Source organism: Podarcis bocagei (assembly GCF_964188305.1).
Source record: "Podarcis bocagei genome assembly, chromosome: 15".
Classification (NCBI taxonomy): domain Eukaryota; kingdom Metazoa; phylum Chordata; class Lepidosauria; order Squamata; family Lacertidae; genus Podarcis; species Podarcis bocagei.
Window position 1 is genome coordinate 40,541,345 of NC_138141.1, and position 13,428 is coordinate 40,554,772.

Here is a 13,428-nt window from a genome sequence, read left to right on the forward strand (position 1 = left end):
CTGGAGAAGCCAAGAAACAAGGGAGTTTCGTGCGCCCACATGGAGCCCCCTAGGCTCCTGCTCCACTCCTGGAATGGAAAAACCAGGAAGTGTCCATTAAACCATGGTTTCTCATTACAGCTGAACCAGGAAACTATGGCTGCAGACCAACCAAAATCAGAAAATACAGTGGTGAAAGTTGGCTCCCAGATTCAAAAGCATGATACCAAAACGGATGTCAAAATATTTTAGAAGACGTGATTAAAATCGAATTGTATTGTTTATAGCTAATTGCTAATGCCTATGTTAACTGAACTTTTCGTTTAGTAAGAAAATAAAAAATAGATAGTCCAGTTAAGGCAACAGGGCTGGGCGAACTCTTTGCCCAGTTGCTGCCAGTCAGAAGGAACCAGGAGCTCCCGCCTGCACTATGTGGCTGCATCTTGAATTTGGGGTGAAACAGACCGCTCCTCTTCCCTTTCTATAATCCCAAATTTTAATTTGCACCTGCATTAACAGCGCCACTGCATCTTTTTTGTTTTTGCTTTTTTGTTCACTGCGACAAACACAACTTACCTATTGCTTTGAAAGAATTTATACAGCACTTAACTGTTCAAAAACCTCCTTTTTGGCAAAAAACAAAACAAAACTCAAAGCAAAACAGACACACACAAAAGCTGGGTTGCATTCAACTGAATTAGAGCAAAACCTGTTGGAATTAAGAGAGTGAAGCTGCGGCATGTCCATTAATTTTCATAGGTATAATCTGAGCAGGACTAATGTCGGATACAACCCCCTGTGTGTCGTTTTAATGCATCTGGGTCCTACAGGGACCGGCTTCTGCTCATCTTCTTCACCCAGCATGCTTTTAAGCAGGGGTCTCATCCAGTCTCAGACTGTGCCAGATGTAACAGAAGAATTGTTAGGGGGCTTCCAAGCCGCCACTATTGTCAGGCTGGATCCAAACCACATACAGTGGTACCTCGGGTTAAATACGCTTCAGGTTACATACGCTTCAGGTTACAGACTCTGCTAATCCAAAAATAGTGCTTCAGGTTAAGAACTTTGCTTCAGGATCAGAACAGAAATCATGCTCCGGCAGCGCAGCGGCAGCAGGAGGCCCCATTAGCTAAAGTGGTGCTTCAAGTTAAGAACAGTTTCAGGTTAAGAACGGACCTCCGGAACGAATTAAGTACTTAACCCAAGGTACCACTGTACTGGGAAAAATTGGATTATACAGTTAAAGCTGATTTGGAGCTTGTGCATAACTCACCTTTTAAAACATTGCAGACTTTTTACATTAAGTACAATATCAAGAAGCAGTATTTGTTTATTACATTTACAGCCCACCTTTCCCCCAGAGAGCTCAAGGCCCATATGCTTCCGCTTCCTCCCCATTTTCCCCTCACAGCAAACCTGTGAGGTAAATTAGGCTGAGAATGAACAGCTAGGCCTGAGGTAACCCAGTGAGTGCTTTGGGGCTGAGTGGGGATTTGAACCCTGGTCTCCTAGGTCTTGGTTTAATGCTCTAACCACTGCACCACATGGTACCACAGGGAAATGCTTGATACAACATGGTATAGCAGTGCAAGCTTTGTACAAAAGCTAAATATTCAAGCTGTTTGGGAGCCCCGTTTCCCCCTCTCCCTCAGCAGTGTGCTCCTCCAGGAAGGGCCCCGTAAGCTCCTTAGCTGCTGACGCAAAAATATGTTACATGAACTCTAAGGAGCTTCAGAAACTGGCCGAGATTTCACACATGCATATAAGCCGTTCTTTAAAAAAACAAAAACCCACCTTTGGAGCAACTTTGCTGGACAGAGAGAGATAAGAAACTCGAGTGCCACGCTAAGAAAACACACTTTTCCATTCGCTCACCTGTGTTTCCGGAGGTAAGTTTCTAATGTTTCTAACAGACAGCTGGAGTCGATTAAAACTACTTCATCTCTGCACTCCTGAGACATCAGCTCCCACACGTCCATCCAGCAACCCCTGCAGCGGAGGAGGGGAAAGCGGCACGGGTTAAAACAGAACGAAGCCGCCCCAAGTGTGGAGGGCTGGAGGCAACGGGAACACGCCGCGCCCGGAGCCCAGCTGCCGCCGGTTCCCTTTACCTGGCTGCTCCTTGGAAAGGTCCATAGTAGAAAGTGATCCTACACCTGCTCTCCTTCCTGTCGTCTTCACTACTTCTTTTATCTGCACCTAACTTCTCTGCACTCAGGGCGCTACCGTTCCCTTCGCTGCAGCACACAGTGTTAAGACAAGAATTTAGCGGCTACGTCAGTGGGCACAACAACTCTCCTGACCCTTAGGAGCACCATTCAAAGGGCTGCTACTGCTGACCCTGAAAGCCCTAAATGGCTTCAACCCCCATCATCCAGCCCGGACACTGAGATCCAACTCCAAGGGCCTTCTACTATTTCCCTCACTGCAATATGTGTTTTTAACTTGGTATTTTTACTCTGTGAACCACCCTGAGATCTTGTTATGAAGGGCATTATATAAATCTAATAAATAATAATAATAATAATAACCACCGGGGAGAGGGCCTTCTCAGTTGGGGCGCCCGTCCTGTGGAATGGCCTCCTAGCAGACACCTGAAGGCAGCCCTGTATAGCGAAGTTTTCAATATTTGATGTTTTATGTTTTTAATCTGTTCGAAACTGCCCCGAGTGGCTGGGGCAACCCAGCCAGATGAGCAGGGTATAAATAAAATAATAATAATTGTTGTTGTTAAGTTTGCCCCAGCTCTTGGGGACTGGGGGAAAGCAAAGGAACCTCATTCATTTAAAAGCCCCACATCGAATGGAATGATTTCCTTCCAACCCAGGAGCAAACCGTAAGATCTAATGCAGCCTTACACACTTGGTGCCTTGCAGATGTTTTGGAGGACAGCTGCCAATAGCCCCAGCCAGGACAACAGAGTTTGGGATTGCCAATCTCACCTGCCCCAGCCAGCACCAGGAACTGCAGTCTGAGAGCACCAGGTTGTGGGAGGCTGATCTAGCATCATAGCAGTATTTTGGGGTGGGGTGGGGAGACAAAAGCCCACGCCCATTTGAATAAAAGATACTTTTGAAGCAGACCAAAGACCTACTTTTCCATGAGCCTGTTATTCGAGGTCTGCTGCAACAGCCTCGGCAGCTACGCTCTGTCTCCACTGTGCCAGGCCATATGCCTCAGAGTACCACTTGCTGGAAATCGCAACCAGGGAGGAGTGAGCTGATGCAGTCAAGTCCTGCTTTGGGCTTCCCGGAAGAGGCATCTGGTTGGCCACTATGGAGACAGGATGCAGGACCAAATGGGCCCCAGCAGGACTCTTCCCAAGGCTTTGCTCTGATTCAGCAGAGCTCTTTTTATACTCTTATTTCGGATGACTTGTAAGCAAAACAGCTCAAGTCAGCCTACCAGATTAGGCTTGTCTTTCTATTAAATTTAAATCAATTAAATTTGTATTATTGCCCTCCAAAAGCTGGAAGGTGGGCCGCCTGGTGGGATGATCAATTAAATATGTATTATTGCCCTCCATCCGTGGAGCGGTTCACAACATAAAGCTACAATATAATGAGACACACTGCTTTGCTTTTCATACCCGCGCTTTTAGGATGTCCCAGAACTATTCTGGGTACTTTAACAGAGCATCCGTGTATGGGCATGCTTCTTAAAATGTGTGTTAAACCTTGCACATTTCAGCTGCCCTGCTTCTTCCACCCTCCTTCCTTGCTGCCCTGCTTCCAGCACCTTACAAAGCCCCTTGACTGGGAAAGTGCTACCCCTCCTGCTCGTGGAAGAGCCCCCTTTCTGGCTTCTGCTGCTTCTGAAGAACTTACCCCAAGGGCTTGGGTTTGTGCGTGTCCAAGGAGTGCAGCTGGCACCTCTTGTTCTTCTTACTTTTCGGAATCGCATCAATCATTTCATTTAACTTGGAGCTTAAAAAAAAAAATGCCACAGAGAGGTATAGAAGATATTGCAGATGCCCGCTGCATAATTAATTTACGGCTGAGCATTAGCATTAGTATTAGGGACGTGGGTGGCACTGTGGGTTAAACCACAGAGCCTAGGACTTGCCGATCAGAAGGTCGGCGGTTCGAATCCCCGCGACGGGGTGAGCTCCCATTGCTCGGAGCCAGCTCCTGCCAATTCTATGATTCAGCCCTAAGCCAGCCCACAAACTAGTGACCGCCACACTGCCCCCTTCAGCGTACCCGTGCACGTAGAACAGCGTGTAGAGCTTCTTCGCATCCCTCATGCAGCTCGGAGTGACAGAGAGGACTCCCTTGGACCCGACGGTGAGGGGTTCGAGGGCAGGATTCCCCGACTCCACGAGCTGAGAGAAGAGGCGCTCCACGCTCCGGCGGCAGCCAACGCAGGGGACAAGCTGAGAGAGAGCACTCAAGACTTCGCGCGATGTCACCATCATGGCAATATTCAGGTCCTGCTGCTTGAGCATGCTGTGCCGCTAGGGAGAAAAAGAGAAATGAGCTGCTTCTTCTCTCTTTTTGGAAAGGCCTGATTAAATTTATTCTGCTTCATTATTGCATTTATATTGTCCCACCTGTCCTCCAAGCAGCTCAGGGTGGCGTGCTTTGGTTCCTTCTGCATCTCCTTGTCATCCTCACAACAACCCAGTGAGGTAGGACAGGCTGAGAGGGAGTGACTGACCCCCAGGTCACCAAGTTGAGCTTCATGGTCAACAGGGGATTTTGAACCCTGGCCTGCCAGGTCCCTCTGATACTAACCACTACACTGCAATGCAGAACTCTATACACTGAAGCTGCACTCTCTTCAAAAATGTACCTCCTTGGCTCCACAGTAAACAAAAGAGCACAGGTGTTTTTTGTTGTATCCTGCCTTTATTCAGTATATTGTTCTGCATTTAACTGACCTGTTTGTTTTTATCTTTTACTCCTGCCTCACAAACTGCTTTTTTTTTGTTCATTTGCATGCTAAAAACTCACTGCCATTAGCAAAAGGGTTTCAGAGAAGGGTGATCAGTTGAAACACCTTTTGTAAAGAGACATGGGCCCCATCCACATGATACATTTAAAGCAGTATCATCTCACTTTAAACAGCTGTTGCTTCACCCAAAGGATTCTGGGGACTGTAGTTTGTTACAGGCACTGAGAGTTGTTAGGAGACCCCTAATTCCTGTCCGGACGACAGAGGACGAGATGGTTGGACAGTGCTCTCGAAGCTACAAACATGAGCCTGACCAAACTGCGGGAGGCAGTGGAAGACAGGAGTGCCTGGCGTGCTCTGGTCCATGGGGTCACGAAGAGTCGGACACGACTAAACGACTAAACAACAACAACAATTCCTGTCCTCTCGTGGAGCTACAATTCCTAGAGGGGTTTAACAAACAATCCCTCTCCCAATGGAACTCTGGAAAATCCAAAAATTACCTCTATGCAGTGACTACATAAATAAGCCATGGCAATCAGCTTTAATGCAAAAATTAATTTATTGTTTAAAATCTAAAGCAGCAGGATATAGATGGAACAAATTTCTGAAAGTATGGCCTCTGCTTACACTGAGCAACTTTTAGCTCTCTAATATTCCATGTGGTTTTGATATGTTTCATGAGATTAAACTTATTTTTTTAAAATGTTAGAAACAAAGATGCTGCTAAAGACAATTCAACGTTAAGTAAGAAAAATAAAGAATGGATAGGGTTTTTAAAAATATCAGCACAAGCTAAGATTTTTTTTTACACCCCTGATTGTAACACAGTAAGTTTGCAATTGTGAAAGAAACATTTTTCTTTTCTTAATCTTTGTTTTGGTGTTGCGGTTATAACAATCGTAATCACAGTAGAAATGTTTTGTGGTTTTTTTCTGCTGCTGCGGTCAAAGCAACTAAACATGCCGTGGCATTTGTCCAATAAAGCAACAAAAAAAGAATGCACAATTTAAACAAAAATGAAACAATCTTAGAAGAGCAATCACGTTACTGGGAATGTTTTGGTGCTCGGCTTTCAAGGTGCATGGCAGCAACCTACCTGGATGAACTGCTTTAACTGCGCCCCACTGTTCTGATGCCCATCAAGGTTAAGCACGTTATCAGGAAACTCCATCACCATCTGCAAGGAAAAAAAGAAGACACGGGAGTGAGGCCTCCAGGTGTCACACACCCAGCCAGATGCCACCAGAGGGGTGCAGGGGGAAAAAACCCAGAAAAAGTTGTAAGCAGTGTGAAAATGCCAAAACTTGAGATGAAATGGAATAGTGCATTTAGCAATGATCTTGATTTTAAGGAAAGTTATTTTCAAAGTCCGACCATATATTGCAGCAGTCTTATCAGACTCAGGACCCACCTTTTAGCCAAACATGCATTTGGGGACCCATTTCCTAATATGTTACCATATACCTGGCTGGTGGTAGTGCTCTTGTTGCTACCCATCTTGGACCATGCCATAACCTGTGGTAGATCCCAACTCACTAACTGAAGGGGTCTACTGCACTTCAAAACGCACCCAGCTTTCTCCTGGGCTGGATCTACACTGACCTGCTAAACGTTTTCTTTTTAAAAACATGTTCTATAATGCTTAATAGCAGTTTTACATTGCCGGTGGCTCGCTGCTCTGCGGCGCCCTCTGATGTCCAATTTTAACAAAGCATTTTTAACATTATAAATGACACGTGTAGATCTGTCCCTGGTTCCCACTTTCAAGAGATCCTTTAGACGCAGCTCCCCTCACTCGTAATCATTTTTACATCATGTCGAGAGATCTGCTGCACTGGACAGCATTTATGCTCCTAGGAAGGTAGGCAGCAGCCTTGCACAGCGTCAGCCCACTGGTCCATCTAGCTCAGGATGTTGTGCTGTCGGACCACAGCTTCCATCATCCCCAATCATTGGCTACACTGGCTAAGGATGATGGGAGGTGTAGTCCTACCCAAAGAACTCTGGTCTACACTGACTGGAGGCAGCTCTCCAGGGTTACAGACTGGGGACATTCTCAGCCTTGTCAACTCTGGGGACAGAAGGTGGGACCTTCTGCATGCAAAGCAGATGCCCTCCGATTGCGCTGCAACTTGTTCCTAACCAGGTTCAGTCCTCACGGTTCAGCATTAAGGACACTGGCATCCGTCTGTCTTGAAAGATAGTGGAGCGTGCCTGTGAGGATGAAGTCAAACTGCTGGAGAATCACAGCAGCTGCTGTGGCTGTGGAGATCCGTCATGCTGTGTTTTTGCTGCATTTGTAGCACCAAAGTGACTTCTCTGGGGTGCAAGCCTGGGCACTATGTATGGAGATCCTGGGCTGCCCAGATGGTAAGACCCCCCTTAGCCTTGCTGATGTGGTCCAAAGGGAAGCAAAGCAATATGTCTGACACACCTTGGCTGAAGGAGTTGCCGGAAGGAGGCATACAAAGTCCCATCCAACCGTCTTAGGGACTCTGCTCCCAATTTGTGGAAGGTTTACTCCTTAGCCTTTTCTTCTCCCAAAGATGTCCCATGAGGCAGCGGAGATTTAGGAGCAGAGTTTTTCATCTCCTAGATGGGCTACCTTCCCAGGTGGATGAGCCCCATGTGCCCCCCACTTCCCGCTATAGCACATGCAGAAACTGCCTTCAGTCTTGACTGTTGGACCCACTATTGGTCTCATCCGCTCAATCAGCCAGAGCCTGTCTTCGCATGCAGGGGAAGTCCCTAACTCAGCGAGGGTTTGAGACCCATCGGCTACTCTCATCTGGTTTAGCCAGCCAGTTAAACAGGAACAATGGAAACTGCCTTATACCAAGACAGACCATTGGTCCATCTAGCTCAGTACTGTCAGCACTGACTGGCAGTGGCTCTCCAGGGCTGCAGGAAGGGAGTCTTTTCTTAGCCCTACCTGGAGATGCTGGGGATTGAACCCAGAAGCTTTTGCATGCAAAGCAGGTGCTCTACCCCCTAAGCTACAGTCCTTCTGCTTATCAAAGGGCTTGTGCAACTCCTAAGTAGTCAGCAGCCTCCAAACGCCACGCAAGAATAAGTGATCCAACGGCTTAATTACAGCAACAAAATTACAGAGCGGGAATCACGCATGTGTGACAGCTTAATGGTGGGGGAGAAGCCAATTCTCCCAAAGTGCCAATTTAGGAGCGCATTAATTAAAAACAAGTGACTCCAAGGTACAATGTTTTCTACTCCTGTAGCCTTGCATGGGGGGGGGGGACAGCTGGGAGCAAGGACTACCCTGCGGATTTACACTAATTGGCACAGCGCTTTGTGACACTTCCGGATTTGATTCCTACTTGGTAAATCTACACCCAACAAGGGCTGGCAGGTCTGCCTCGAGAGGCACGGAAGCGGGCATCCCCTGAGAATCTCTCGTTTTTGAGCTCTTGGCAAACACAAGCTGGAAGAGTGTGCAGAAGCATCCTACTCCAGCAGTGAGTGTGTGAAGAAGGCTTCCGCATATCAGAAGTTTGGACTACAGAAGTCCTGAACAAAGAAGGTACAACTGTGTCTCCCTTTTCCAAGGACCCTCCACCCCCTTCTGCCTTAATTTGGATGGTAACACCGTCTGCGTTATGGATCTGGCACACTTTCATTTCCCCATCACCTTTCAAAGGAAACCCCCAGGAACTTCTGAACTGGGGTTGGGGGTGGCATTAATGAAAACACACATCCCAAAGCCGGTTCTGCACAGGTGGCTCTTGAGAACCAGAACTAGAGAACCAGAAAGAATCAAAGTGCTTTTTATTAAGGTGCATGTGGGGGTTCTTTTGGGGGGGGGGATTTCACCAAGTTAAGATCTAGCTTCAAGCTTGAGCACTTAAAAATAAAAAACCTGCAATTCAGTTAACACCCTTAACACGTTTCTCTTCAGTGGAATGTCTGGTGGCCCCTTTGAGGTGTAACAGGTGAAAGCAAAGCGGCCTGGCTTTTGTTATTTTCATTTTCCAAACAAAAATCACGATAGCCACGTTCAAAAATCTGACAGGCTGTCACATGGATGATGGGGCAAGCTTGTTTCCTGCTGCTCTAGAGGGGAAGACCCAAATGAATGGATTCAGATTGCTACAAAGGAGATTCCAATTCAACCTTAAAGAGAACTTTTGGATGGTAAGAGCTGTTCAAAAGGGGAAGGGACTAACTCAGAAGGTGGTGGGCTCCTCTTCAATGGAGGTTTTTAAACAGTGGTTTGATGGTCACCTGTCAGGGATTAATCAGTTGTGATTCCTGCATTGCAAGGGGTTGGACTAGATGACCCTTGGTTCCCTTCCAACTATACAATTCTTTATTCTGTGCAACTATAGATAGTGTTAAACCAGCCTAGCTAAAAATGAGTTCTGTTTCGTTTTCTCTTCTCTGTGTACTTTGGCTCGGCAGTTGTTCAAAGAGGTCCAAACGTTACCCTACACAGACAGCATTCCATGTGCTTCGCAACTGTGGCATAACAGTGACAACTAGTTGGTGTGCAGGTCTGAGCTCCTGCCCTGTGAAATATCACTTTTAATTACCACCCTGCACGGTTTCATGCCACTACAGCACATGCCCACATCCGAAACAGCCCTGCCTCAATTATGAGCATGCAAAAATATTCTTAGCATTTGTCCTTCTGGATTTCACAGCACCCCAAGTTATTTCACTCAAAGTTCACACATCACAGTAAGCCGCAAACCATGGTTTACTGAGCATAAGAAGAAGAAGAAGAAGAAGAAGAAGAAGAAGAAGAAGAAGAAGAGGAGGAGGAGGAGGAGGAGGAGGAGTTTGGATTTGATATCCCGCCTTTCACTCCCTTTTAAGGAGTCTCAAAGCGGCTAACATTCTCCTTTCCCTTCCTCCCCCACAACAAACACTCTGTGAGGTGAGTGGGGCTGAGAGTGTGACTGGCCCAAGGTCACCCAGCAGCTGCATGTGGAGGAGCAGAGACGCGAACCCGGTTCCCCAGATTACGAGACTACCGCTCTTAACCACTATACCACACTGGCTCTCGAAGCAAAACTGCGGCCACTTTGTTCTGCAATGTGGTTTCATGGGAGCAAAACCAAACCAATATCCCAGGTCCAAATTAGAAGGAGCAGTAGAGGCCTCTTGGGCACATACGCAGCAAACTGGACTAGAGTCTCCTACTTTCATTGCCTTCTCCTCTCTGTGGTGCCACTGTCCTCTGAAGTGCACTGGGTGGTTAACTGGGAGAAGAACCATTTCAGTAGTGGCACCTTGATGTTGGAACAACCTTCCAAAGGAGATTCCCCCCCCCCCCCGGATGCCTACCTTGAGGGGATGGGAGATAAATTCGACCTGGTTTGAATCTAAATGAGACTCTACCTAATTTGCACCAACTCAGCTATCCATCACAACTTACCACTTCACCGAATTTTGCAATGCAGTTCCCCAACCAAGTCATATGCACAAAAATGCATATGGTAGGTCAGGTGTACATTTTTAAAAGCACATATTAGTGAAATTAATGTACAAAAATACATTGTATTTGGGGGAGAAACGGCTAGCAAAAATGGGAATATTCAGCAAAGCTGCATACAAAGACATGTGCATTAGAAATTCAGACGCAAACGTTGAATTTTCATAGTCATTTTCATGAACATCTTAAAAAAAAAACAACCTCAAACTGATGTGGAATTCTGGAGAGCTGAATTTAAGACTGGAAGAAGAAGAAACTGAAATGGAGAGATTTGCTTCTCCCTATTTGGTTTCATTTTTCATCACAAAGTCAAAGACCATTTTATGTCCCCAGAGCTTCTCATGTAATCTGGTTTCTTAAAATAAAATAAATATATATATTGCTGTTTTTCTACTACTCTCTAGATTCACTGCTTGTGTGTTTATTGTATATCTGGCTTATGTGGAAAGCCACTCAGTGTTTGGGGGGCAAGGGGAAGAAATTCCCACAATGAATTTATGGGAGGCGAGGAGCACACCTTACCAACCCCCAACTCCACCCCAGATCTTCGAAGCCAACCACAGAAAACCTTATCTTGCAAGTGGCAGCCTTGATCCTTCAGAAGGTCAGAGGTCACTGAGAAGAGAAGAATGACTCATGCTCCCAGAAGGCAAAGGAGTGAACTTTGGTCCAATCCAACATTCCCACTGCCTTTTGAGCACAAACACAGACTCCTTTGATATTTGCAAGGATCTTTTCTGTCCTTTAAACTTTGCGGTTGGGGAACCTGTTACCACCAGCACCCAGATGTTGTTGGGGGTTCCCAACTCAGCCCCAGCCAATGTGGCTACGGGCCAGGAATGACGGGAGCTTTTCTAAAATATCTGCTTAACCCTTTCTTTAGCCCTATGCGACGTACAGTAATTATTTAAAAGTAGGTGGGGACAGCTCTTCCAAACAGACAGTGTTAGAAACTCAGGTATATAAGCTAATTGCCAAATGCCACCTTAAATCTAGATAACAGTCGCCACAATGGAATGCCTAGGTGCCTTTTTTCCATCAATATTTATTTATTTATTTTATTACTACTACTACTACTATTATTATTATTATTATGATTGATTTCACTTCTATACTAGCTTCCCGTGCTATACTAGCATTTCCGTGCGCTGCTCTGGTTCGCCAGAAGAGGCGTAGTCATGCTGGCCACATGACCCGGAAGCTGTCTGTGGAGAAATGCTGGCTCCCTCAGCCTATAGAGCGAGATGAGCGCGCAACCCGAGTCGTCCACGAATGGACCTAACAGTCAGGGGTACCTTTACCTTTGTTGTTGTTTAGTTGTTTAGTCGTGTCCGACTCTTCGTGACCCCATGGACCAGAGCACGCCTGTCTTCCACTGCCTCCTTTACCTTTACCCTGCTTTATATTTTAAAGAAAAAATCTCAAGCGGTTTAAAGGTAAAGGGACCCCTGACAGTCAGGTCCAGTCGCGAACGACTCTGGGGTTGCGGTGCTCATCTCGCTTTACTAGCCGAGGGAGCCGGTGTTTGTCCGCAGACAGTTTTTCCCGATCGTGTGGCCAGCATGACTAAGCTGCTTCTGGCGAACCAGAGCAGTGGTTTACAACACATCAAATAATACAAATTCAAGCTTCAAGGAAAATATTTCAGATCCTTCTATAAGTGACTTTTGGCTTTCCCCATATTTATTTGCCTACTTAATTTACAGAGCTGACCCATAGCAGAAGTGCTCTAGGAAGCCAGTGTTAGTGTCTGACCAGGACCTGGGAGATCAGGGTTCAAATCCCCTCAGTCATGAAGCTCACTGAGTGACCTGGGGCCAGTTAGAGCCTCTTAACCTACCTCACAGGGTTGATGCAGGGATTAACAGATGAGGAAGCCAAACCATGTACTGCTTGGAGGAAAAGGTGCGGTATAAATGCGATAAATAAGCTCTCCTGTTTACCTGCTTAAGAAAGCTGGAGGGGCCAGTTAGATGGAAATGTTGGTCGCCAACCTGGCATCTAGAGATCTCCATGTCGTCGCAATTGGACCTGCGCCAGTCGCAAAACGCACCTGGCCCCTGGCTAATTTCTAAGACTGCATAGAGGGTGCGTCATGAGGGAAGGGGACTAGCCCAGCACTATGGTAACCAATCACCACTATATCAAAGGAAAGGATATGCGCCTTGACACAGAAACTGAGCAACACTCATGTAAAGGGAAGAGGACACAGCTCAGCAGCAGAGCAGCCCCAAGTTCAAATCCTGGCATATCCAGGTTATCAGGTATTGGGAGAGCCTTTCAGATGTTGCTGAACTACAACTCCCATCAGTCCCAGCCAACATGCCCTACAGTCAGGGATTATGGGAGCTGCAGTCCAAAATACCTGGTGTGCGATGCTTCTGGTCTACATCGACTGGCACCAGCTCTCTCTCCCTCCCTGCCCACAATTCTAGCAGGCTTGCAAGCTGCTGCTCACCTAGGACACCCAAGCAGCACCTCCAGGTGACCAGGCAACAAAGTTTTGCAACCTGGAGGAGAAGTGTGTTCCCCCCGCCACACACACATCCTGCTCTGCTCATGTTTCCAGTGGGCCACAAATCAATCCTGGTACGCGTTGACAACTACCAAATATATTTGGAACGTGGCAAATAGTATGGATTTGCACGGCTGCCACTGTCCAAGTCCAGGCAGCTGTGGGAAGGATGCTTTGGTCAGGGAGAAGCTGGAGGCACAGAGGCAGCAGAACTAGAGGGAGGCTTTCACAGCCAGCTTCTGAAGTGACACATTCATCAGGGTGTCCCCAGCCTGGGGCTCGGTGGGTGTTTTAGACCAAGCTTTTAAGTCTCAAATGTAAGAGAGTTCTTAGATCAAGAGGCGGCTGTCAGTTCAGCAGGAACCAGGTAACATGGTTCATCTCATACAAATCCTTCCACCAAAATGTAACAAGCCTCACCTGAGCTTAGGGCTACAGCAGACACCTAGCTGTAGAGCCGAGTCCCCAAATCTAAAGCCTGCAACTGGTGACCACATTGCAGGACACACAGTGACCCATTTCAGCACCTTTTGAGATGTTCGACATCTCAAAGAGTTATTAAAGTACAGTGAAATCCTAGCCA

At 46.7% G+C, this 13,428-nt stretch overlaps 1 protein-coding gene across 7 annotated transcripts in view; it reads right to left on the reverse strand.

The window, feature by feature from the left end:
- GGNBP2 (gametogenetin binding protein 2) overlaps positions 1-13,428 on the reverse strand; it is a 32,226-nt gene that overhangs the window by 12,236 nt on the left and 6,562 nt on the right. For 5 of the 7 annotated variants that reach the window (XM_081172958.1, XM_081172957.1, XM_081172959.1 and 2 more), the window contains exons 3-7: positions 5,975-6,055; positions 4,182-4,435; positions 3,807-3,905; positions 2,091-2,216; positions 1,855-1,968 (exon numbers count right to left, since the gene is read on the reverse strand). In XM_081172958.1, coding sequence (XP_081029084.1) covers positions 1,855-1,968; positions 2,091-2,216; positions 3,807-3,905; positions 4,182-4,435; positions 5,975-6,055 — 674 coding nt within the window. The remainder of the gene's footprint in view (positions 1-1,854; positions 1,969-2,090; positions 2,217-3,806; positions 3,906-4,181; positions 4,436-5,974; positions 6,056-13,428) is intronic. The other 2 variants (XM_081172961.1, XM_081172960.1) reach the window with 1 other exon arrangement.